Genomic DNA, 27,157 nt, shown 5'->3' on the forward strand with positions numbered 1-27,157 from the left:
TTTGAGATTTAAAGCACACAAACTATTTTGTTCAAGTAGAATATAATTGAAATTTTCCACCCCAACACTTTCTTTCACCTCCAAAGTATCTTTCCTTATTAAAGGTCAAGCCTACTGCCTTGTGAGAATTCTGAGCAGGGATGAAGGATGCATGTACTTTCCCATTCTGCAAAGTCCCCCGGGGATGACAGGGAGGATGGGCATTTCCCAAGGGCATTCCACTTCTATGCTTACCTAATTTGGGGTGAGTAGATGAAAGGAGGGAATAGATTTTGTCATTGAAGATCTTAATCTTAAACAGTTTAAGAAATAATACAGAGTCCTTTACTCCTCTGTACCCTTCCATCCTTATCCTTACTCTCATCATCTCTGTAGTTAGGGCATTACCCTGGAAAGAGAGGAACTTTTCTGACCATTTGGTTTATGGGGAGTAGGTCAGATCATCAAAGACATAGATTCTGGAAGCCCAGCAGAAGCAGCTGGTCTGAAGAATAATGACCTGCTTGTTGCTGTCAATGGAGAGTCAGTGGAAATGCTGGATCATGACAGCATCGTGGAGAAGATTAGAAAGGGTGGAGATCAGACCTCACTCCTGGTGGTAGACAAGGAAACCGATGCCATGTACAGACTGGTAAGTTACAGAAGAGTGTGGTCCAATAACCATATTTGCTTCATGGGTATAGTACAGCTCACTGCAGAAAGCAAATCTCATCCCAGGCATTTTCACAGTCTGTCCCCCATGGCTGGAATGCCCTTCCTCATCTCCACTTCAGTCCCAGTTAAAATTCCATCTTCCACAAGAAACCTTTCTCAATTCCGTTTAATGATTGTGCCTTCCCTCTGTTAATTAGCTCATATTTTATTTGTACATAGTTATTTTCCTGTTGTCTCCCCCATCAGACTGTGAGTGAGTGCCTTGAGAAGAGGGGTTGTTTTTGGTCTTTCTTTGTCTCCCCAGTGCTTAGGATGGTGCCTGGCACATAGTAGGTGCTTAAGAAGTGCTTGTTGACTGCCTGAAAGATAAGCCCTATATACTGTGATTCTTGATTAATGTAATGTAAAGCTAATAAAACAGGCAATTTGCAGAGGTTCCAGAATGAATCATACAAGACTATAGTTCAACTTGAGAAGACAGAAGTATGAGTGTTAAGGGAATTGCTTGGTAGGTGCCATGTTTGTCTTCTTGCCCCAAGAGCTCATCAATTAAATGTGCAAAAAATGCTGGAGGCTAAAGGGGCCTGAAGAAGACCTTTATCTCTTTTGTCTTATTAAAGAGAAGGCTTCCTAGGAAGGATGGGAGAAATCATCCAGGAAAACACCTGGGAAGAAAAAACATCTCAGGGGACAAAAGGGAATCAAAACCAGTGTCAGGAAGTTACCAATGGAAAAACATGACACAGAAGAAAAAGAAGAGAAGAAATTCCATGGTGTAGGGACTATATGACAGGCACATGGTTCTGTCTAGAAGTTGCACTCTCTGAAGCAGTCACCCAAAGGTGATGGAGCATTGAGGAAGGGCCTACCAAGGAGCCATTCTTTAGTTTGAGAAGGGGGGCCTCTGGTGGGCGTTTGACCTCGTCGCTCCCCGCTGCCGAGTACAGAGGTAGAATTGTTCTTTCTTGGAACGTGTAGCTTAGAAATGGCATCAGATCCACTCATTGTTACTCATTCTTATAGGTTCCCAAGTAAACGAATGGTATTAGAAGATACCATAGGGTATCTCTAGTGACTTTGAAATCTTGGGGAGAAGAAAGTCCTGAAGGCCCAAGTGATGGTTTGATTTTGTTTGTTATTGTTGGTCATGACTTTAGAGACTTATAGCTATGTGACCTTAGGTAAGTCACTTGGCTTATTTGAGATCTGTTTTTTCATCTGTAAAATAAGGTGGTTAGGCCAAATGATCCTTGTGGTTCTTTTCGTTGTATCTTGTTGTATCTTTGTGGCCCTATTTGGGGTTTTCTTGGCAATGATATTGGAGTAGTTTGCCATTTCCTTCTCCAGCTCATTTTTTTTTTACAGATGAGGAAACTGAGGCAAACAAGGTTAAGTGACTTGCTCAGGGTAACACAGTTAATAACTATCTGAGCCCAGATTTGAACTCAGGTCTTCCTGATTCCAGGCCTGGCACTCTATCCACTGTGCCACCTAGCTGTCTAGCTCTAAAAAAAGGAATTTGATTTTCTTGACCATGGTTCATATCACATGGGAAAAATCTGTTTGGTTTTTTGACCTAATTAAATGAACTTTAAATAGAAATCTGAAGGTCAAAGGTGAAAATACATATTTTTGTTGTTGTTCCGACTCTTTGTGACCCCATTTGGGGCCTTCTTGGCAGAGATAATAGAGTGGTTTGCCATTGCCTTCTCCAACTCACTTTAAAGATAAGGAAACAGGCTGAAAGGATTAAGTGACTTGCCTAGGGTCAACACAGTAAGTGTCTGAGGTTGGATTTGAATTCAGGAATATAACTCTTCCTGACTCCTGGCCCAGCTCTATCCACTGCACCACGTAGCAGCCCCATATTTATAAATTTCCACTTGTCTTATTCTGGTGCTTCATTGTTGAATGGAGGTGACCTGAGGTTCTTTTAAATTATGCTGTTTATTTCTAAAGTAAGTTTTTATTGATGTCTTTGGTCTTTACTTCACCTACATTTCCTACTGTATTCTTCGCCCCTCTCAGAAAGCAGTCTTTTGTTAAAAAAAGAAAAGAATAAAAAATGGTGACAACAGCTCAGCAAAACTAATCAACATAACCCTCCAAAAATCAGACATTATATGTAGTGTTCTACACTCAGTCTTACCAGTTTTGCAAAGAAATAATGGGTTGGGGAGCACACCTTTTCGTTCAGGGCCAGCTCCTTGGTAAGGGATACAGAAGCATCTACAGGTTCCTCAGAGGGTCAGTCAGTGGTATGCTGCCTTCCTGTGGTACTGAGGACGTGAGTGAGGCCTCCGGAGACTTGCCCAACTTGAAAACTACTACCCACTAACAGTGATTTATGTGAAGATTTTTTTTTTTGGCTAGGCAGTGGGGTTAAGTGACTTGCCCAGGGTCACACAGCTAGTAAGTGTTATGTGTCTGAGGCTAGATTTGAACTCAGCTCCTCCTGAATCCAGGGCTGGTGCTCCATCCACTGCGCCACCTAGCTGCCGTGAAGATGTTTGTTTGTTTCATTTGTAACAAACAAGCAAAACAAATATGTGAGAACGAATATGTCAGGAAGGAAGCTAGACAGTGTCTTGGGATTCTAAAGAACTGATCAGAAAGGAGAGGATTTAGGGACGCAGGTGGTGTTTTCATCACCGCAAACAACTGAAGGTAGGAACTTCATAAGAGAAAGGACGCTATGGGAAGGATGGTGGATAATTAGATTTCAGTTCTAGGGACACAGCTCAAGACAAAGATGTAATGATAGTTATCAGGCAGCTATATTGTACAGCAGATAGAGCATTGGACCTGGAGTCAAGAAGACCTTCAGTTCAAGCCTTTCCTCAGATACTTGCCACCTTTGTGACCTTGGGCAAGCCATTTAACCTCTTTCAGCCTCAGTTTCCTCATCTGTAAAGTGGGGATAATAACAGCATCTGTCTCACAAGATTGTTATGAAGATACAGTGAAATAACACATGTGAAGTGCTATGAAATACTTGGCTATTATCATGATAATGCACTTTTCTCCAGGAATAAAGGGTTATGGAAATATGTACTTTCAGAGAAAATACGTATTATATAATGACCAACCAAGATTCCAGAGGGTCAACAATAAAACCTACCACTGGTCAAAGAGGTAATGGATTAAAGGTACAGAATGAGGCATGTTTCTTGGACATGGACAACGAAGTAATTTTTTTTCTTTGATTATGCATAATTGTTATAAGGATTTTGTTTCCATCTCACAATTAACTGAAACAGATGGAGTATATAAGATCCCATTATGCATTAAAAAAAGGCGTTTGATTCAGTAGAATAAATGGACTCATTTGCAGCCAAGTGGCTCCTATTCATACACTGAGATCATTTAGGATTACTTAGAAGATGACTGTCAGATGATAAATGCCAGGTAAGACATGTGCTCACCAAAGGTATTCCACCGCTGTGCCCGAGGAGATGCAGCACAGAGCACAGGTGAAGGAGAGATTGAGTGGGCAGTGATGTCTGCAGATGCGCCTGTTTGTGGCTCACGTTATGCTGATTGTATTAAGCCCCAAGACACTGCAGAGTCTCCTGGAAGACAGCTATAATCACTCAAAGCCTGTTCATCCACACAGGAAAGATAAAGTAGATGAAGAATGTCTGTTGCCTAGACTTTAGCATGCATTTGGATGGACACTTAAAAGAGCTTGTCCATTGGTATGTGTATTTGAGAAAGACAGTAGAGATGGACCATAAACTGTGCCCACAGTTGGAAAGGAGGAGGATGGATGGGATTATTTGAAGGAAAACTGCAAAACTCATTTAACTAGCCCCACACTTCCTATGAAAACAAAGGTTTTCCTTCCAATACTAACAGTGCTATATAAAAGTGAGGTATAACACTGACTTTTCGAAAAGATGAATATCACAGAGGGCAATGAGAAGACACATGGTGGAGGTGAGTAGGTTGGAACAAATAACCAAAATGGAGCTCCAAAGGAGAATAAGAGTAAAGGATAAAAACAAGGAACTGCATGTCAGGAAGAGAAAATGGGCTGGCCGTGGAACAAATGAGGGTGTGACAGGGAGACAGCCAGAGTTTTCCACTGGTACCTTCATGATGTTGGGAAAGAATGCTTCCATCATGTTGAACGGACCTCCTGTGATAAACTTCTGGAAGAATACAAAAAAGAGCTGCCCAGAATGGCTTGTAATCCACATCATTGGTGGGAACTTCTGAACTGATGAGATCATAGATTCATTTGAGTATACAAATGTATACTCAATATACATAATATATGTACAATATACAAAATATACATACACATATCTATACACGAGTCATTGGCATGGACATGACATTTGAACCCACTGTAGCTGTGAGATCACCAAAGAAGAGTGAGAAGAGGGTCCAGAACAGAACCTTGGGAGATGCCAAAGTCAGATAGGGAGGAGGAGAACCAAAAGAATTGTATGTCATGGAAACCTGGGGAACAGACAATATCTCGGAGGAAGGGGTGTCAACAGTATCGAAAAGCAAGGTCAAATAAGAACCAAGAAAAGGCTGTTGGATTGAGCAGTTACAAACACTTCCTCCTTCCTAATAAGCTCTTCAATCTTTGGGCAGAGATCAGTCTGGCACGCTATGTGCTAAGCTTGTAAATCACAGGACAAGTTTCATTGTTCTCTGTGCCTACTGAAATTCTGATCATTTTACTTATGGCTTCCCCTAATAACTCCTTGCCATTACTTTCTTCGGAAACTGTCTGGCCCCTTCACATGTTTGCAGCAATTAGGGCTTTTGTTAGAGAGAGGCTCTTAAATTATCTGCTGCTACCTGGCTCTGTTGGCTATAATTGATAATTATCAGACAACTGCCAGCCCCCAGTGGTAAATAGCAGCTGCAATAGTAATTAACTGTGAACTGTGAGATCTTGCTGAAGAATGCCAAACTCCCAGCTATTTCTTACCTTCTTTTCCTCTCATTGGTTAATACTGGCTGCTTGTCTTTATTGGCCATGATTTAATGTTAACTGATGAAAGCAGAACAGCCCAACTCATTTTGAATGAGTTTTCTCCATCAAGGAGAAATCTTCAAACTGAAAGGGAGAGAGAGCGATCACTGAGAGGGAATTTGAATTCAGAATAGATGAAGAGATAGCACGTAAACGGTTTGAATGAGTCCGAATTTTAGGGCCAGGTGAATTACGGTTCAGAGTACTGGGGGAAAACCAGCCTTACAGATGTGATCAAAGAAACAGTATTGTAAATCTTCGAGGAAGTATGGGGGGGAGTAGAGGTTGTGGAAGATGCGAAAATGTACTGATTAAAAAACAAAACAAAACGGAAATAGTGTCTTGAGCAGGCCTTAATTTCCCTAAACCTTAGTTCTCTCATCTATAAAATGAGAGGGTTGGATCAGATGGCCTTTCAGGTCCCTTCCAGCTTGAGATCTAAGATTCTGTCAGAAATGGATGTCGGTAAGCTTGATGTCGATTCTCTACAAGATTTTGGAAGACAGTATTAAACAAAGGGTTGGTGAACACCAAGAAGAGGAAGGACTGATTACTGGAATTCCGTATTCACTGAAAATTAGTCACGCCAAAATTACCTCCTTTCCTTTTTTGGACAGGGCTGCTAGGAAAGCAGGGAAATGCAGTAGATGGTGGGTTTCATAAAGGCATTTGACATTCTCTCAAGATAGCACTGTAGTCAGGATGGAGAAATAAAAGGCAGATGATGGCTCATTATTATAATTGATTGAGCAATCATATGCAAGTAATGTCGATAAATGGGTTGAGGACAACCCTAAAGGGACACCTCTAGGGATATGCTATAGGCTTTGGAATCTCACCTTCTATAAGGCTTTTAAAAAATTTCCCTTAATGCTAGTCCTTCCCCTATGTTGATTCTCTTTAATTTATCCTGCCTATGTCTTATAATTGTTTGTATGTTGTCTCCCCCATCAGACTGTGAGCTCCTTGAGATCGGGGCCTGAATTTTGCCTTTCTTTGTATGTCTGTAGGCCTTAGCACCAGGCCTGGCACATAGTAGGTGCTTTATACATACCTCTTGAAGTTGCAGAGTATTTAGAGGGAGTTTTTTTTTTTTTACCTAGGGGTTCCCTGTACCAACGAGATCACAGATCCAGTCCCTAAAATAAAAGGTGCATGCTAAAGGATAAGACCTAAAAATCAAAGGGCAGTTTATGTATAGAGGAAGATAAAAGAACTCAGTTCTGGGTCTCCTCACCAAAAACAAAACAAAACAAAACAAAAATACTTATTGACTGACTGTTCTGAAATTGAATGAGGATAAACAGGATTGCACACGCTTTTGGGGTGAGTGGGTAATGAAGGTTTAGAGGCAACAAGTATAAACTGTCCTTTTTAGAGGGTTAGTGGTATTGACCTTTTACGCCTTCGGATGGAGACATAATATTACTGCCAGGTAATTTTATGAACTTGTATCGAGGGCTGAGATATGGAATGACTAGAATTAACTTTTCTTGCCATGAGTCATTTAAAACTTTTGCTACCCCCTATTTTTCTTTCAAGATATGGAAAATGACTGATAAGGAACATTTATACAAATGCACCCCTGAAAAGGTCTGAATTTAATCAGTTGAGTTGGGCAGCTAGGAAGTTCTAAGCTACTGCAGTTCTCATTCAGAAAGGAAGGCAATGTGGTCTTGTGGTTAAGATGAGACAGTTTTTAAGCACAAAGTCTCACTTGGTGTAACACGATGAAGTACCATTACGGTGACTACATTTTTTTTGGGGGGGGGTAGGAACAGGGGGAGGATGGCTTTGGAAGGAAAGAGACTGCTAGTGGTTCTACTACTTGGTCAGTCAATAGACATTTGTTAAGTTCCTACTATGTGCTGGGCACTGTGCTAAGCACTGGGGATACAGAGACAAAGATAATCCCTGTCCTCAAAGAACTTACAGTCTAATGAAGAGACAGGATGCCAACAACTATATACAAACAAGCTCTATACAGGATAAAGTGAAAATAATCAACAGAGGAAAGGCATTAGAATTAAGAGGGATTGGGAAAGGCTTCTTGTAGAAGGTGGGATTTTATTCGAGACTTGAAGGAAGCTAGGAAAGCCAGAAGAGGGCAATGAGAAGGAAGAGCATTCCAGATACGAGGGATGGCCAGTGAATGCCCAGAGATGGGGTGTCTGGTTTAAAGAAAAGCAATGAAGACAGTGCCACTGGATCTGAGAATGTGGGGGAGGAGTGGGTGTAAGAAGACTGGAAAGGTGGGGGTGGGGGGAAGTTATGAAGGATTTTGAATGAGAGGATTTTATCATTTAATCCTGGAGGTGATAGGGAGCCACTAGAGAGGGTGTGTGTGTGTTGCATAGTTTATTAAGGTAGTAGCAAGAATAGCACTCTAGATCCCAGGGCTTTCCAAAGGTAAGCAGTAACAGAGTCGATTTAACTTTTAAAATCTGAGCCTATATTGACCATTCTTAAAACTTGGTATGGATGGATGGTCTCTTTTCTGGTAGACCTGAGCCTTCCAGGACAACTCAGTGATATGGTCATGGTGTCTCATGCTTAGTGTTTGCCGTCTTTCAGAAACAAGGACTTTGGTAGACATTAGCTCCCTAATCCTAAGAACTCTAAGGATATAGAAGGCTCATAATCTGCCCATTTTGGAGATGATGCAAATTGAGGCACAGAGGGTTTGTCAGCGACTTATTTGCCATCATCGAGGTAAAAGGAGTACTGCAAACCAGGGGACACAAAAAACAAAACAGGAGAAGAAACCTGAGCCACCAGGATAATGTTCTGTCCATTCCTCTAATAGGTGGTTTGGTTTTTTTTTTTCATTTCTATATAGATGTATAAAATATGCCCCCCCCACACACTTTATCACCTAGCTCTTACCAAATCCTTTCTGGTTATGAAGCAGTGAACTTTTCAGCCCACAGGCCTCAGCTTAGGGGACTTAAGTGAGTGCAATGAGCACGTTGCCTTAGAGATGGAGCCAGCGCACCTTCCTGTCACAAAGCCGAAGGCCTTCCCATTAAGGCAAACATGCATTTCTCTTTTCACAGGCTCAGTTTTCTCCATTTCTCTACTACCTTCAAAATCAAGAGCTGCCTAATGGTGCTGTCAAGGAGGTTCCTGCCGCTCCTTCTCCTGTGGCCGACAGCCCTGCTCCCGCTGAGGAAGTGGACACTTACAAGCCGAAGCTGTGCCGACTGGTCAAGGGCCAGCAGGGCTATGGCTTCCACTTAAATGCAATTCGGGATAAGCCTGGTTCCTTCATCAAAGAGGTGAGATCACCTAGCTCAAATACACCAGAATACTAGGTGGCAGAGAAACCATAATTAAGCTTCTGATCACCACCATGGCCTATCAAATAGCTGTCAATGTGGTCCCAAGCCCATGGGTTTTCCTGGGAAAATGGAGATCTAATCCTCATTTCTTAGATGACTTCCTGCCCAATGCTCTCCAAATAAACATTTTCAAAATGCAGTCCAGTGAATGTCTTCTAGGTGGTTAGCATGGCCCTTTCTGACCATGTGGAGGCACACTACCAACTGGGATTGGGACTGACACTTGTTCTCCTAGTGTCTACTCCACATTTACAACCGTGTCTAGAAGGGGTTCCCTCCCTGTCCTGTTATGCCAGAAGAACAATGTGAGAATCCAGAGTTATAGGTGGGGATCTCTCTCTTTATCTCTGAAGAGATGGGTGTAGGAATCCCATGATGCCACACCAAAGGTCACATAGTATAGCATAGCATAGTATAGTATAGGATGCAACTGTTTCTTTTACTATTGGTGTGAGGCACAGCTTTTATGGGTGGAATACTGAAAGCTGAGAAAAATGTGCTAAAGTGAATTAACAGCAGGGCTAAAAATAAACTGTCAATTTCCCACCTTCACTATTTGTCCTAAGGAAGGAGGCAAGTGTGACATATCTTTTTGCACTACAGATATTGAAATCACTCGGCGCCTCTGTTCACAGGTACAGAAGGGCAGCCCTGCTGACCTAGCTGGTCTAGAAGATGAAGACTACATCATTGAAGTGAATGAGGTGAATGTGATGGATGAACTTTATGAGGATGTAGTGGACAAGATTCAGAACAGCGGAAAGAGTGTCCTTCTATTGGTCTGTGGAAAGAAGGCCTATGATTACTTTCAGGCTAAGAAAATACCCATTATTTCCTCCATGGCGGATCCATTGGAGGACTCCCCTGATTCTACCGAGGAGTCACCAGCCGAAGCAGAGAACGACTCGCCCGTCCCAAAAGAACGAGTAAGTGATCTTGACTTTTTGAAATCCATAGGGATTTCAGGTTCATTTCATAGGGATTTTCAGTTAATTAGGTGTGCCCTCAACCAGTAGTCACCAAAGAATATTTATAACCCATCAGGAAAATGAATCCTGTTATAGAATCAGAATGTGAGAGGAGGAAGGACTATCAGACCCTTGGGTTCAATTCTCTCATTTTGCAAATGAGGAGAGACCCAGAGAGGGGCTGTGATTGTCCAAAGTCATACACAAAGTGGCAGAGCCAGGACTCATATTGCTTCTTCCTCTCCATGACTTTTTTTTCCCCCTGGAATCTTCACAGGCAAGTTATTGAATCATAGAATTTTAGAGCTGGAAAATTACCTAGTCCAACTCTAATGTTTAGATGAGGAAACTGAAAACCAGAGAGGTGGAAGGCCTTACCCCAAGTCACATTGTGGGTCTGTGTTACAGCAGGGCCTGGAGGGGTTCTGAATCCTCATCTCAAGATCTTTCTAGAAGACTACACGGGCTCCGGATCACTGCTTTAGCAAAATTTCAAGTTCCTAACACAAAACTACTCCTTGGTCTTGTACCCTGGGCCTCTTAAGAAGAAAGCACTGATTTTCTTCAAAAATTTAGCCATAATGTTCCTAGTGGACATCAACTATTATTCCAGAGTTAATGCTCATGTCTTCTTGGAGAGAGAGGCCTGAAGTCAAATAGGAAGTCAGATGCAAAGCCAAGATCAGAGCTCAGGTGTCCTGCCTCTTTTTGCATTGAATCTTCTTATGGATTACCTTATGCTCCTTGGGATGGTTTTGGAAGATGATCACTGGGTTTTCCAGCTGCATTATTCATAAACAATTTTTTGTTCTTTTCTTCTGTGCAGGCTGATAGCATAAGTTCCCATTCTTCTGGCTCTGAAGACACCTTGTTATGATGACACCAGTCCTTGGCTTTGACTAGAATGTCTTGGAATTTGACAGGATTAATCCTCTCTTAAAGAACAAGCCGTTAACTGTTGTAAAGAAAGTAGCCCACAGGGACGGACTCCAGGTGAACCTGCACCAGAGAGAAGCCCCTGGTCTTTTCCTGTCACCCATCGTAGGGATGACTGCTGTAGACAGCCAGCTCGCTTGTGGCTGACTTAGAAAATGAGAACCCATGAGACATTTGCATTCCCACAATCTCTCTCTCTCTCTCTCTCAAGTGATTGTATGAGACAGAGAGGTGTAGTTAAGCCTCTCTGCACAGGCCTGTGCCCCTTGAGCACCAAAGATGATTCACAATTAGTAGGGGAGACAGTTGCTCATTAGATTTGTGAAATCTGACCAGATCAACCTTTCTTAGAAATAGTGTGCTATGTATTTGCGAGTGCGATGAAGAATAAACATCAGCAGTACTTGTGTGACATGAGTGTGTGGTGTTTTCCTTTTCAGCCCCTTCAGATGCCAGCTAAATATCTGGCTATGATAGCAAGCTACAGCCTAATCTCCTTTTTGAGCTAGATGGGATACAACAGTCGTGGCAGAGCTGGACCTAGACCACGTGTCCCCACACTTCCATTAATGCCCTTTCCCCATCCTATAGCTTCTTACAGCCTCATCCCCTTTTCTCTCCTCCAACCTCTCATTGATCATTCTTAATGAATACCCCATATTCAAATGATCTTATGGCTAAAAGGAAGACTTTAAAGAAGCTGTTTCTCTGGTGGAATTTCTTTCAGCCGACCCCCAGGGGATCAACACAGAAGGCATACCGATATATCAACATAAAACTGCTGTGCTAGGTCAAGGAAAAGTAACTTCCTAGCCAACAGCAGTTGCCCTTTGTGGTTATATTTTAAACGTAGGGGGTTTGTGTTCCACTTGTCAATTTGGGGCTCTGACTCCAGTGAGCAGTTTGTGCTCCCATGGCTTGTGGTCTTACCTGGGCAAAAGGTTCCCAAGTAGGACGTAAGAAGTAAATTGAAACCGATGTACCACAAAAACTTTCATTTTAATGACTACCAGTTTCCCTTTTTTGTTCTTGATGAAATTGGAATTTAAACAAAAAAAAAAATCACCCAAGAATAGTGACAATGCAATCCCTTCTGCCTTGGTTTTCCAATGTGTCTTTTCCTTTGATCTCAACTTGTTTAGATTTTTCTGGTGTGGGCACCATACTGCACACAGAAAATGTTCCATGGCCTGAAGGTTGGATCTGCTTGTCCTCTCTCCTGCCAATCCTGATAACACAAATGACCACTGTTTCCTTATGGGAGGAGGTATAGACATGCTGGAGGCAGTGTAAGCCACTATAGCATTTTTGTCATCTAAAAAACTCAACCCCTTCAGTTTCCCTCCTCTCTGACGTTCTTGGGCTTTCAGCAGTTTAAGACAGGCTTGAGTCTTCTCTGTTCATGGTGTCATGTGTTTCTCAGGAGCTTGCTTGTGCGCTAGGTAGAGGAACAGGATGCTGGAAAGAGCGCTGACCAGGAAGATCACATCAAACCAGCGATGGTAGAAGTTAAACTGCAGTTCTCCAAGGACTTCAGTGATGATGGTGCGGTACTCAAGGGGCATACTCATTCGGATGAGAAGCACTGACGAAACAAAATACATGCCCTGGAGATCAAAGAACAGAAGTCAGACCAGGAAGCACCTTGAAGAGAGCCTAGAGGGTGCTAAAGACATTGGTGAGTCTCAGTATTTCCAAATGAAGATGGCTCCTTCCACTTACCATGATCTGTGCTAACAGCAGGACGATAACATTGGAGGACTTGCTGCTGGAAATGGCATAAAAGAACTGTCCAAAAAAAAGGGGAGAGAGAGAAATGTGAAATGACTGTGGTGGCATAAGGAGATCCTTGTAGAATGAACACTGTGACCCCTCAAGGTGCATGGGCCCTTCACAGGACACCCACACCCTGTCTTTGTCATAGACCAGTAATGGAGCCCACAAGAGACAGTGAGAGGTGTGCAGGACCCCGGAGGGCTGCCAAAGAGCAGGGGAGAGTCCAGAGGGCTGGAGCGCAACTTTGTTATCATGGAAACACTTGAGAAGAGGCAGTGGTCAGTGGCCAACTTCACTGTTGAGCACCTTGTCAACATGGCTGTCTTCACAGCTGCTGGCCCAGATCAATGAGGGCAGCAAGGGAGCCACCAAACAAGTTCAGGGTCTCTGCTCCGCCTCTATCTCTGACAGAGTTAAACACTCAAAGGATGAGATGCCCTGGACTTTTCCCCTGAGTGAATCTCCTGCCTCAGAGCCTCGGTAGACGCGCCATCTCAGGCTAATCATCATCACTGAAACTCTCTCAGCCTTAGCTTTTTTCATTTGTAAAGTACTGACACCTGTCGTATCAATCTGACTGGGGAGGGAATAGGAATTGTGAGATTAAACAAAATAACACATCCAAACTACTTCCTCAACCTTAATGTTACCGCCTGTAAAACACCTCTAGTAGTGCCCCCTTCTCTCCTCTGCCACTGCCTGCAGCCTGGTGCAGGCCCTCATAACTTCCTGCCTGGATACCACAATGGCTGCTGGTGGGTCCGCCTGCCTTGGGTCCCTGCACTCCAGGCCATCCTCCGCGCACTTGTAAATTTAAATTCCTAGAGCACAAGTCTGACCACGTCATCCTGCTCCTCCGCCAATTTCAGTAAACTCCAGTAGCTGCCTACTGCCTCCAGGAGTAAATGCAAAATCCTCGGTGTGGCTCTTAAGCCCTTCTTACCCTGGTGCCCTCCTATCTTTCCAGTTGTCTTACACCCTATTTCCCTTCACGTCCTCTGTGATCCAGTGCGCTGGCTTTCTAGCAGCTCCTTGGACAAGACACTCCATCTCCCGACTCCAGGCATTTTCCCCGACTGTCCCCCATGTCTGGAAGTCTCTCCCTCCTCATCTCTGCCTCTTGGCTTCCTTGATGTCTCAGCTAAAGCCCTACCTTTCGCAAGAAGCCCTTCCCAGTTTTCTTTCATCTCAGTGTCATTCCTCTGAGATTTCGCTCCAATTTATCCTGCATGTGTCATGTTTGTACCTAGTTGTTTGATTGTTATCTTTCCCATTAGAATGTGAGCTTCTTGAGAGCAGGGACTGGTTTTTTGCCTTTCTTTGTATCCTCAGACCTTAGCACAGTGCCTGGCACATAGTACGTGCTTAATAAATGCTTGACTTGCCTTACCATACTAGCTATTGTTATTCATTCACTTAAAATCTCCTTCGTTTGATTTTCCTATACCTACATCTTCTTATTCTTTCCATTTCCTTACTTGAAAAGTACTTTTCTTCTGAAGGTCTTTGTTCTTCCTCCCTCCCTTCGTTGTATTTTTACTCTATTTAAATGGGAGGGCTGAAAAGTTGGGTTCTATCAGGATACTCCACTCTGTCACCTTGCTGGAACTCCTTCCTCTTACTCTTGGAAAGTATGCTGTAGGCCTGGAAAACCCCTTAACAATTTCTTTCTTTCCCACCATTCTAAAAGCTCCTGAAATGCCTAGCTCCTTCACTGCAGCCTTCCCAAAGTGATCAGAGGAAAGCAGACAGCATCCCCCTCTCCAGAAACAGGCCTTTCCCAGCTAGCTTTCCCACATGGCCACATAAATATTCACTTTTCCCTACTTGATGCCTCTAAGATGGCCAGGCCTATCTGGGATTCCATTCAAACCAATAAGCATTTAGGAGCCTCCTCTGGGGAGAAAGTGGAAAGAATGCAGAGCTTGGTGTCACCATTTGCTAACTGGATGACCTTGGACAAGTCACTGACCCTCTCCTAACTTGTTCCCTCCTTTGTAAAATAAGGAGGTTGTACTAGATGATCTCTGAGGTTCCTCCCTACTCTAAATCTATGATCCCATGTGCCAGCAACTGTGCTATGAGCTGGAGATACCAAGGCCAAGTTCAAACAGTCCCTGCCCCCAGGGAGTGACGGGTGGGTATGTGTGTGTGTGTGTGTGTGTGTGTGTGTGTGTGTGTGTGTATACATACAACATGTACACAAATGGTAAATACAAACCAAGGTGTTTTGTGTTTTGTCTGTTTAGGGAAACACTAACAAACACCTGGGGGAAATCAGGAAAGGCATCTTTTAGGAGACAGTACTTGAGCTGAGCTTTGAAAGAAGGAAGGGAATCTCAAGAGGCAGGGGGACGAGGCAACAGGGTGGTGGCTGGGAATCAGAAGAAAAGGGACTGAAAACTGCATGAGAGAAGAGGTGAGGACAGATTGGCCACAGCATACACAGCCTTCTCCAGGGGCTGGGCTGTGAAAACGATGAGAAGTATGAGACAACAGCCCGAGGGGTGGAGGAGAGCTGGTCATGTTTGTAGGCAACAGGGAGGATGCAAAGAGCTGTTTCTGTCTTCTTTAACACTTCTCTTCTAGCAAGAGTTCTTGTTTGCTCAGTGGCTGACACTGTTAAGTGTTTTAACAAAACCACAAAGGCTCAGAGTCTGAAGACTCCTGAGGCCACTTAGCCCAGCCAATACCTGAACAATAAACCCCCTACAACCTTCCTGAAACTTGATCCTCTCACTTCATCCGAAGACCTACAATGAAGAAAACCCCACTATATGCCCAAAGGCAACCCCTTCTATTTTTGGATGGTTCCAATTCTTAGGAAATATTTTCCTTGTTAGTTCTGTGTGCCTGTCTGCAACTTTGACCCGGAGAACCTTTTGGGACCCAGCAGAGGCAGTTACAGATGCAAGCCCTTTGAACACTTAAATCCAATTAGCCTATTTTCTCTAGGTCTTCCCCTTCCACTGGCTAACCCTTCCTGGTTCTTTCAACCAATCTTTCCATGGCTTCGTCTTAAGTTTCCTCATTTTCCTGGTTATTCTCCTCTGGATGAACTCCAGTTTGTCAATGTCCCTCCTCAAATGTGGTTCCTAGAACTGAAAACACAACTTCACAACTTCAGGGATGGTCAGACCCGATCAGGATCACAAAGTCATCGATCTGAGCAGAGATGGATGTCAGAGGGTGTCCACTTTGACCCCTTCACTCCCAGGAGAAGAAGCCACGGCCTAGGAGTGAGAGGACTTCTCCAAAGTTACACAGCTAGTCAGCATCAGTGATGAGATTTGAATTCAGGTTTCCTAACAAGTCCTAAAGAACCCCCCCCCACCCCCATTTCATTATACTGCAGTCCTTCTAATTATTGTACAGCTTATAATTGTGAATGTAATTGTCACTTGTTGATTTTTAAAGTTTAAGTACAGGACTTTTACATTTATCTCTATTGAATCTTATCTCAGTAGATTTGGCCATTATTCTAGTCTGTTGAGATCTTCTAAATCTTTTACCTGATGTATTTACCAAACTTCTGAGCTTCGTGTCATCTCTAAGTTTGTCTAGCATCCAAGTTATTGACAAAAATGTTGAATAGCATGGAGCCAAGGGCAGATCCCCAGGGCACTGCTCCAGAGACACCTCTCTCCAAGTTAACATTGGGCATACGTAACTGAGTAGCCTTTTGGCTGAGTCATTTAACCAGCAACGCACCTAACTATATTCTCTTCCAGTCCAGCTCTCTCCATTTTGTCCACAATGACAGTAAGAGAGGCGATGTTAAATGTTTACTGAAATCTAAGAATACCATGTGCACAGTCATTTGGTATTATACTTTTATTTACTCTATGGAAAAGGAAATACGGGCATGACCCGCTCTTAAAGGCATGTTTGCTCTTTGTGATTACTGATTCTCTTTTAAAATATTCACAAACTTTCCCTTTAATAATACATTCTAAGATTTGGCTAGCAATTAAATGAAGCTTAATGGCCTATGGCTTGCAGACTTCTCTCTCTCTTTTTTTTTAATTCAGAAAATAATGACACTTTTTAAAGGTCACTGACAGCAGCCCAGCAATCACCTGCTGGTTCTTTCAGTACCCTGGGCTGTAATATTGGTGACTTGAATGCACTGAAAGCAGACAGATGTTTCCCCCTCATTTCTCTTGGGTTTCAATTCCTGCTAATCATTTTTATTCTGTTTCAGTCACAAAAAATTTATTGTTTTTTTTTTTTTACATCACCTGCATCTCCAAACATATCACTCCCTTAATCCACACTTTTTATGATTAGATGCACAGTACCTTGGTAAGAGTGATCAGTAATCCTCTGATAGAGGTGACAATTATTATTCCAACAAGGATAAAGGAAATGTGCTGGGACCAGAATTTCACCTGTCACAAAAATAAGGAAAAGAAATGTTAAAATTTTGCTAAGTGAGAACATGGTCATGATACTATAATCTAATCTATTCATAGGATCATATGATTTAAAGCAAAAAGGTTCTTTGAGATCATTTAATTTATCCTTCTCATTTTGCATATGAGATTATGGCATCTGGATTTGCTTCAGGTCTTCTGATTCCAAAGTCAGCCCTCTCGCCAGTACCCATCCATGTGACCTCACTCTGTATTGAGGGGTTGGGTGATCTACCTATGTGAGATCACAATGGGCATATGTGGGGGGCAAGAAAACAATAATTAAAATAGCTGGAGAAAGACTGAGACCAATATTTAAAAATTATCTTGAAAAGAAAAGAAGAAAGCAGAGCAAATTAACCCACGCACTGCCCACAGATCGGAAGGACAAGAAAAATGACAGCTCTCCCATGCAATTAAAGAATACTAATAAAAGGAAAAGAACTGAAGACTATTTGGTTATTTACTCCATCTTAGAAAAAGTCACTGTGTGTGAAACTGTAAGACCATTTCATACATATCTGATTGCAAAGATTCTATTCCTCTATCCTAAGAAAAAAAGAGGTACATGGCTTTCTTAGCCAAGTTCTAGAAAGTAGCTGAACTTGATGCAAAGTTTCAATTTGACATATAGGCTTTTCTCTTCTTGTATCGACTCGAGTCAGAGGCAGTTTTGAGGGCCGGGTGCAGGGCAGCATTCTTGCACTACACAGTGAAGTTCTGAAAGGTGTTTGAATAGGAGCTGCTGAGACTGAAATCTAAGATGTATTTATGCAAAGTTATAAAGCGTTTGCTGATGCCTTTTCAGAGGTAGAATGCATCATATGAGGAAGGTAGTGAAAATATCAAAGGCAGTAACTGCATATCCTCTCTCAAAACTGATAAAGGGACAATACTTTTTTTTTTAAAATTCAGACTTGTGAAATTAAGATGAGAGGGAAAGACCTTCACATAAATGAAAAAGACAAGAGTTATCAATATAGGACACATACTGACTGCTTTCGGGGAAGAAAGAGGTGCTACTGATTCACCATTAGGAGAGTACATTTATGTGGTTTTTCCTAGGAATGGGTACACAGAGGCTGGGCTGCAAAAGGACACCTGGTTCACCCTGTAACTGAGTAAGAATCTTCCTGACAACATCCCTAACACATGGTGATCCAGCCTTTTCCTAGGACTTCCAGTAAATTGAGGGGATGCCCATCAACTGGGGAATGGCTGAACAAGTTGTGGTATATGATTTTGAGGTAATACTATTATACTACAGGAAATGATGAGCAGGATGGTTTCAGAAAAACCTGGGAAGACTTATATGAACTGATGCAAAGTGAAGTGAGCAGAACTAGAACATGGTACATAGTCACAGTAATACTGTAAGGACGACCAACTGTGAAAGACTTAGTTACTCTGATCAAGATCAATCCAAGACAATTCCAAAGTTCCCATCATGAAAAATGCTATCCACCTCCAGAGATAAAACTGATGAACTCTGAATGCATATTGAAGCACACTTCTTAAACTTTATTTATTTTTCTTGTTTTTTTATGTGGAACCATTAGTTACAGCAAATAGAGAAATTCTGAATGCTTTGGATAAGTTTACTTACCTTGGCAATATACTTTCCATGGATGTACACATTGATAATGAGATTGACACACACATTGCCAGAGCTAGTTCAGTGTTTGGGAGGCTCCCAAGGAAAGTGTGGGAGAGCAGAGGTATTAGACTGACTACCAAACTGAAGGCCCACAGAGCTGTTGTGCTAACCTCATTGTTGTATGCCTGTGAAACCTGGACAGTATACCAGCACTATGTCAGGAAACGGAATTGCTTCCATTTGAATTGTCTTAGGAAGAGTCTGAAGATCACCTGGCAGGATAAGATACCAGACACTGAGGTCCTTTTTTGAACTAAACTGCCAAGCATTCAAACTCTATTACAGAAAGTGCAACTCCAACGGCCTGGCCACATTGTTCAAATACCAAACATACTCTTGCGTATTATTTTATGGAGAACTCACACAGGACAAGCACTCACATGGTGCTCATAAAAAGCAATATAAAGACACTCTCAAGGTCTCTCTTAAGAACTTTGGAATTGATTGTGTGACATGGGAGACACTGGCACAGGACTGCCCAGCATGGTGTGCCCACATCAGAGAAGGTGCTGTGCTCTGTGAGCAGAGCAGAATTGAAGTAGCTCAAAAGAGACTCGAGATGAGCAAATTTAGAGAATCCACCTCAAATGTGCACACAGGCTATTTGTGTCTGACCTGTGGTAGAGCCTGCTGAGCTCATCCTGGTCTGATCAACCACAGTCAGACACACTGTACCTTGACTCTAACACAGTGATGAAGTAATTTTGGTCCTCTTCCACAGGACCAAATATATGTGCACGTGTGTGTGTGTGTGTGTGTGTGTGTGTGTGTATAATGGATATTATATCATTACATAATAGTTCCTTTAAGCATCACGTAACTGCCTTGCTTCTTTTTGCCATATCTATTTTTACTGTTGCTTTGTCCAATATGATTGTTAACCATGCTTTTCTGAATATATGTGACTTATGTTTCAAGTGTGTTTCTTGCAAACAACACAGTTGGATCTTGCTTTGTAAACTATTCTGCTAGCTTCCTCCATTTTTTAGGTTAGTTCATCTCATTCACATTCATGGTCATAACTGTTAGTTGTGCTTTTTCTTCCATCATATCTTATAATATTCCTTTTATTTGTTCCCCATCTCCCTCCTTTTACAAGGAAAAGAAGTGGTAATAGAAAACAACTGAGTTTAACACTAGCTATTTATAACTGGAATGGTCTAGTTCTAATCCTTTACTCTCTTCCTCTTCACTCAACCCAGATGAAAATTGCTGGATCTTATGCTTTCTTTCTCTCCTTTTAAGTCTCCCTTTATAAAACCTTGTTTGTAGTTTTGCTTCTGACTCTACCCTCTAATTTAACTCCTTCTCAAACTCCCCTCTTCCTATCCTCGTCTACTTCCTTTTTGATTTTAATGTATTTCTACATTACACTTATATGTTCATGTATATTTAGCTGTCCTACTGGTTCAGATGAAAAGTGATGTTCATATGAAGCTTGCGCCATTCATCCCTAAATCTCCATGTTTTTATATTCTTCTAACCCCTAATCTCCCAATTATGAGGAATAGTATGTTCCTACCACTTCCTTATTTTTTCGTTAAAGTATTTCCTTTCCCCAGCCCCCCCCTTAATATAACAAACAAAACAGCAAAGATTTATTTCTTGAAATATGGTACGCAAGTTCTTTGTTTCAAGGAGTCTAAAGATTCTTAAAATATCTCTCTTCATCCTGCTTCCTGTCAGTTGATATTGCCAGTACATATCTTATTCTCTATAGTTTTCAGTCTTTTGACTTTGTTTTAATATTTCTTTTTGTCTTATTGAATCACTGAGTTCTGTTCCTCCATTCTATTTTTCAAGGTGTCAACTACTTTATGGATAGAGTGCCATTTTTGTTTTTGATTTTTTTGTTGTTGCTCCAAGCTATTTATTCTTATTCTAAGTATTCTAATTTTATTTTTTAACTTGTTTCAGCTTTTCATTCACTTTTTTCTATCCAGTCCTGGAGCTCTTGTGACCAACTGATTCTTTTTTCCTAAGGTTCAAACTAGGATTATTTTAAGAGTTATCTCCTTTCTCTGGAATTTAATCTTGAGATTCTTTTAACCTCTATTTCTATATTAGAGTGGGATTTTTTTGTCTCATGTTTACAGCTTTATTTCTTGGGTTAGGACTTTGTGCCATGCCCAGGCTCTGAACCCTCCCGAATTGTTGGATTACTTAACTAGGCCCAGGTCATAGCTCCTGTTGTCCTCCCATAGTAAGACAATGTTATACGGAGCCTAAGTCCTACCTCCTCTATAGTCTGGAATCTCAAGTCTTCAAGGGACCAGGCCCTGCCTTCTTCCATAGCCCTTTCATAGTGGGACTGGAGGTGGACAGTGCTGGTTCCTAGTCTTGCCCCCTATCACAGTCCCAATGGGTCTTGCTGGCCTTTTCAGTATCCCTATGTAGTCAGTGACCAGAGTCCAAGGCCCCAGGCTTCAACCCCACTAGTTTTAGTCTGGTCTTCTGGGAATATACAAATCTCTGGTCATCATACTGCCCCATCCCCCCATGCAGTCATTTACCTAGGTATCTATGGCTTCAGTCTGTGTCCCCAGGCCTCAGCTCTTAGAGCAGCCCCACCAGAGATAACACTGCCTTTAAACTGATCTCCAGGGGTATCCTTGGACCCCCTAAGTGCCACTTGTCCTGGTTTCCTTGTACCATCTCCTGCCAGCAAGCTTAGATCCCTATTTTAGGGCCGAGCTTCTCACGTCATCTTGTATGGGATGAAAAGGCTTGGCAGCACTTTTGTTTTGAAATTTCATTTGAGGTTCTTCCTCATTGTTAATAAGTGTTTCTCAGAGAAGCTGGGGCTGCCTGGAGCCTTTTAAATTGTCATCTTCACCATTAGTCTACCTCTTTGAAGGAAGCTAAGAATTCTAAGAGACAAAGGTGGGGAGACAGGGAGGGCATTCCAGGCATGAAACCAAGAGAAAGGAGGCCAAATCCTGGGAACAGTAAGTAGACCAGTTATCCTGGTATGCAGAATGTGGTGCACCAAATGGAATAGTGAGAAAGTCTGGAATACTCTGGAAATAAGAAGTGTGAAGTAGTCCAGAAGGGTAGGCCAGACCCTGAACAATTCTCATTCATATTGGACAAAACAAAGAAAAGCAGAATAAATTAGGATATTCAAACAAGTCTTACATCAAACTGGATTCCCAAATAATTCACTGTGATCTCAATGCCTCTTGTGACAGGATCCGTTTTCCCAACTCGATCAAACACAATGTTGATTGTTGCCTGCAAAAAACACAGATGGTCCTATATTTCATTTGCTATTTTGCTCAAGAGTTTCACAATCATAAACTAACCCTCACAGCATTACCTGAAAGGATAGTTCTCTAGACCCAAGAATGACAATTCTACACAAGATTCAAATTATGTATGAAAAACATTTATTTCTTTAACTCATTTGTGGTCAAATAAATGTTTCCATACAAACCATCTCTCTTCTGAAGTCAACTCTCTCTCTATTATGAGAAGTTCTAGAGAGAACCAAAGGTAATCAGAATGCGCTTTCGGATCATCTTAAGCTCATGAATAATACCTGGAATGGTATTGCTAATACCAATTAATAACATGATTCCAAACCCATTTAAAATGTATAGAATATGCTGTCAATGCACCTTTCATCCATACTGCTGAAAACACAACAAATATTCAATAAATATTGAGTCTGTAAATTTTCTACTTAATAGAGATATTTCTTTTTAATTCTAGCACCCAGCACATCAGGTTTGACCTACATAAAATACTCTTCTTTAAAAGTTTTGGAGTAGTCCATTCTTTCTTAAAGAAAAAAGTGCAATATCTCTTTGAGTTTGTTGGAAGCCAAAGAAATCACACTTTGAAGGAGAAGATTCCAGTTGGACAGTCAATTTCCTTCAGCTCAATAGGCCTTTAAGTATTCACAACATGCAAGGCACTGGGAATGTGTTGGGAATCCAAAGACAAAAATGAAAAAGACATTACACTCAAGGCTACGATATGCAGACAGCTGAGTAAATACAGAATGATCTGAAGTGGGAAACAGTGCTGAAACCTAGGGAGATCAGGAGAGATTTCCCATAGCAAGTGGCGCCTGCACTAAGCCTTGGAGGAGTCTAAGGATTCTAGGAGCAGGACATGAGAAAGACCCAGAGGTGTGGGATGAACTGCTGCTTAGCTGTGGAACCAGCAAACACACAAGTTTTGCTGAAACAGAGTGTGAAGGAGTACTGTGAAATAAATCTGGAAAAGTAGGCTGGGGTTAAATTGAAAAACTTTCAAGACCAAGCTAAGGTGTCTGCATTTTATCCTAGAAGCAAAGGGAGACAATGAAGCAATATGGTCAGACCTGTGCTCTAGGAAGATTTTTTTTGTAGCTATATGAAGGCGAGGAGGGAGATCAGAAATGAGAATACCAATCAGGAGACTATTACAATACTCCAGGTGAGGTAAAGTGATGAACCAGAGTGAATTCGCTATGTGAATAGAGAGGAGGAGATGGTTGTGAGGGATATTGTAAAGATAAGGGTCGAAAACTTGCTATCAATTAGATGTGAAGGAGAATGAAAAGTCAAGGCTAATTATGAGATTGAGATCCACAGCGACTGGCAGGACAATGATAGTCTGAACAGAAATTGGGAAGTTTGAGGAAGGGAAAGGGGGAAGCAGAGGAGTTCTGTTTTGAATATATTAAGTTTGAAGGGCTTACAGAACATTTAGGCAGATGACTATTGGGCACTTGGTAATGTAGGACAGAAACTTAGAAGCCACACTGATTTGAATCATCTACATAGAGATGAAGTTGAACTCATAAGAACTCACAGAGAAAAGATGGCTCAGGAACCAGGGAGAGTACTCATGATTTGAGTAAACATTCATGGATGATGACCAAACCGAGGCTTCATATTTGGTACAAAATGAAATACACATTTGGTAACAACTGGCACAGTCCAAATTAATCCATCAGTACCAAATCATCTCTTAGTCTAGATATAGTCCTACTGGGAAAATCAAATCAAACTACTGATGACCATAGGTAAGAATACGACAAAAGGCAGCCGATAGTTAGAAAACATGTATGTTGGAATTGGTACTATAGGATATGATATACAATAGCTACAAAGAAATTATATCAGTAAATACAAGAGGTAAACTCATCTAAAGATTCTTAACTACTTTGTCATTAATTTTAAAGATGAAGATGATTAAACAAAAAGCACGTGGGTGGTTTGTCTTCTAAATGGCCACCAGAAGTTGAGTATACTGCCTCATTTAAACTAGAGCATTATATTGAGTGGAAAGCAGTTTGAAACAATTAATAATGAATAATTGTATTTATTTTACATGCTTCATGTCTCAGTGCCTTTAGACAGACAAAAATGAAAAGGATGGAAATTAGCAAAAGTTTCAAGGTTTGACCTGGTTGGAACAATGTTTTATAAGCAAGTTAAGTTAAAGGTATTGATTAAACCAACCCTTCTTTCTCATTAGATTTACAAGAACCCCAAAACAACAAACAGCACACTTACCATGAAAATTTTCCAAACACAGTAAATAGAGAAAAAATAACCTAAAAAATTAAAGTATTTTCCTTTGAAAGTTTTAGAATATTCTATTCTCTCCTGAGGGGAGAAAAAAACAAACATGTAACATGTTAGGTTCATATGAAATCAAAATCCAATCTCCACTAAAAACCACAATTCCTTTTGTGAGCCACACCCAGGTTAGCCAACCGAGGCCAAAAATCACATGAATTCAAGTTCTAGAGCATAAGAATAATTCTTGAACTTCCAAACATGGTATTGTTTTCCTAACAAAAAATCAAGATAACTCTCACCCTCCACCTGCTGAGTTTTGCTTATTTAAATCAGCCAGCTCCCAGCCTGTATAGAATGGGGAATTTGCAGAGGTAGAAAGGATCTTAGAGATCTATTTAGTCTGACTGCCTCATTTTACCAAAATGGAAACTGAAGTTCAGGGAGGTGAATTCTCTTCACTCTGGTCATAGAGAATGTTGAAAAGCTTGGATCCAAACCCAGCTTTTCTGATTCTAAATCCGATACTCTTTCTACTACATTGGCTGGCTTCCTCCCCCCGCCCCCAGTTTAGGAATAGGGAGCGGGACACATTTACTTGGGATAGATCAGTTTAAATGGAGCCGTGGCAAGCTGCTTTCTTCAGTTAGATGGCTTCGTGACCTGTCCTGGCTATTTAGAATACAGCTAGACAAAGTGGAAGAGGTGCGTCACAGGAGCAGTAGGACAAATTTGGAAGGGAACAGAAGAGGGCAGAAGGGGCTACCAGTGGGGATAGTGGGATAACCGTGATGCTCCAGGCTGAGCAATGCTACTGCAGCAGCAGGGCAAGGAGAGCTCTGTCTTAGGAGAGTGGGAGCGGCCACTTCATGACTTGCGTGGGCTCCCCACTCTCAAAGGTCCCACATTTTCATGCTTAACTATCTAAGGAGCTAGCCCTTATGTTGCCTGGTTAGACAGGCCCAAGAGATGGCTCGGCCTTTCTTCCCTACATGGTTGGAGATAATCCAGCAGCTTTCCACTCTGTACCTTTGTAGCATAGAGATCAACTGTTTCCAGAAAAAGCTGTCTACTTAGCTCTTCCAAAGCATCCACCTCCTGCTGAATGAGAGTAAGATCTGGAGCAGTGTGGAGTCAAGGTTTATATTCTTGTCAAGTCTGGAGAAAGAGCGAAGCCTTACTTTTAGTCTGTCCCTCTCCTAGGTCCCCAGAACAGCTCAGCTTTCAGGGGCTCTGCTGCTTTTCTCCTGGCTCAGAGATGTCTAACAGTAAACCTCCAAATGGAGGATGGGTTCCTCAAAGCGCAGGTGAAAGCTGTGCTCCAGAGCACAGTCGTTTTACCAACGCCCAAAGAAGGCTGGTGATGCTTCTCAAGAAAAGAACACTCACCACTTGGCTTCTCCCTCATCCTCAGGTGCTCGCTGTACAGAGGGTTTAATGTGTAGTCCATATTTATTAATTAGGCTAGATCATAAAGGGTTACCTGATTATTCTGTTGTTGGCTATTATTCTTATCCCCCTTTTCACTGAAACGGTTTAAACCATTACTGTCTTGGCCACTCCAGGTTTTGGAAGATGACGTGTCTAAGGAGGGAAGTCTGACTCCTTCCAAAACACCTCTATCTCTAATCTCACTCAATCTTCCTCACCTTGCTGCATTTTGCCCTACTGTTATTTGATTTTGCAAATGACCCTCTGAGCCACCTTGCCCTTTCCCTCTCAATGAATCTGCGGAACAACTCATATACCACAACAACCATGGCTGTCACAGCCATATTCTAGCCCAGGGGTACCCTGTTCTAGCCCACCACCCACGCACTAGCAAAAAGGTTGTTGTATGGCTCAAATAAGCCTTCTTGTGGAAATGCTTTGGCTCCACGCAGAGCTGTGCAAGTGAAAGGCAGAAATAGGAATAGGCTTAGGGACCAGACCCGGGACTTCACTGGGATAGGGACCTCCTGGATGAGAAAGCTCTCTCTACCAACACAGATCAACACCTTCCCTGCAACTTATAGTCTCAAAGATGTGCTTGGAGCAACGGCGGCAGGGCGACTTGCCCAGTTGGTCAATGTCGGGGGTAGGACTTGACCCCGGCCTTCCTGACTGCAAACCAGCTCTGTACCCACTATGCCCGTGTGCCTCAAGTGAGAAATATCATTGTTAAAATCAACAATCATTGACGGAAGAGCTTAGGTCACACTGTGGAATGGCAAAGATCACAAACATGTGCTTCTCTCCGATGCACTTTGCCCAGTTCGGACACAGGCTGCCTCGCACACAGACCTCGGAAGCAGCTGCTTCTGCTCCTCTCTTCCCATCTGCTCTTCACCTGGGGCTGAGGATGAGGCTCACACTGAGACAAAGGATACTCTCGCTTCCTGGGGCTGAAGCGGTCACACTCTTAATCATTCCCCAGAAGCCCGACGGTTTGTTGTTCACCTCTCCTTTCTGGAACAGGTTTCTCCGGGCCATGGCTATCCTGGAAAGAAAGAGAATTCAAAGCCCTGGAAAAGAAACAAGGACACGCCATAGTACCCATAGTACATAGTACCCAGGATCCTACAGAGAGGACTAGGTAGTTTCTTTTTTTGCCTCCTCCAAAGCAAAAGGAGCTTTGAGTCAGTTCAGGAAGAGATACAACCGGATTCGAACTTCCTACTAATGGCTTAGTAGTATGTAGTTAGACAAACAAAATCACATCAACCATGGAAATTCATACTGTGCCATCTGCCTACAGGTTTAAAAGAAATTAGAACAAGCACCTGAAAATTAGGAAGGTGGGACCATGGAAACGGATATGTGGCATCTCCCTTCCACTGTCTTTTGGGTAAATTTTCATTGGAATCTGTGTCTATAAAGGAAATTCTGATTACTTTGGTCTGAGAAACAAGGGGCAGG

At 42.1% G+C, this 27,157-nt stretch overlaps 2 protein-coding genes across 6 annotated transcripts in view; one reads left to right on the forward strand and one right to left on the reverse strand.

Moving 5' to 3' along the window:
• Positions 1-11,307, forward strand: part of LOC114043363 (Na(+)/H(+) exchange regulatory cofactor NHE-RF3-like) — a 102,756-nt gene extending 91,449 nt beyond the window's left edge. For all 5 annotated transcript variants that reach the window (XM_027862456.1, XM_027862453.1, XM_027862457.1 and 2 more), the window contains 4 exons: positions 435-631; positions 8,707-8,928; positions 9,627-9,917; positions 10,786-11,307. In XM_027862456.1, the coding sequence (XP_027718257.1) occupies positions 435-631; positions 8,707-8,928; positions 9,627-9,917; positions 10,786-10,836 (761 nt within the window). In that variant the 3' untranslated portion in view covers positions 10,837-11,307. The remainder of the gene's footprint in view (positions 1-434; positions 632-8,706; positions 8,929-9,626; positions 9,918-10,785) is intronic.
• Positions 11,308-11,875: 568 nt separating this feature from the next.
• LOC114043365 (Golgi pH regulator) overlaps positions 11,876-27,157 on the reverse strand; it is a 43,232-nt gene continuing 27,950 nt past the window's right edge. Inside the window, exons 8-14 of the mRNA XM_027862458.1 lie at positions 26,629-26,738; positions 25,289-25,377; positions 24,254-24,346; positions 21,882-21,977; positions 16,973-17,062; positions 12,618-12,683; positions 11,876-12,502 (exon numbers count right to left, since the gene is read on the reverse strand). Of these exons, the coding sequence (XP_027718259.1) occupies positions 12,296-12,502; positions 12,618-12,683; positions 16,973-17,062; positions 21,882-21,977; positions 24,254-24,346; positions 25,289-25,377; positions 26,629-26,738 (751 nt within the window). The 3' untranslated portion in view covers positions 11,876-12,295. The remainder of the gene's footprint in view (positions 12,503-12,617; positions 12,684-16,972; positions 17,063-21,881; positions 21,978-24,253; positions 24,347-25,288; positions 25,378-26,628; positions 26,739-27,157) is intronic.

The sequence above is a fragment of the Vombatus ursinus genome, unplaced genomic scaffold (assembly GCF_900497805.2).
Source record: "Vombatus ursinus unplaced genomic scaffold, bare-nosed wombat genome assembly UNPS02014768.1, whole genome shotgun sequence".
In the NCBI taxonomy this organism is placed as follows: Eukaryota; Metazoa; Chordata; class Mammalia; order Diprotodontia; family Vombatidae; genus Vombatus; species Vombatus ursinus.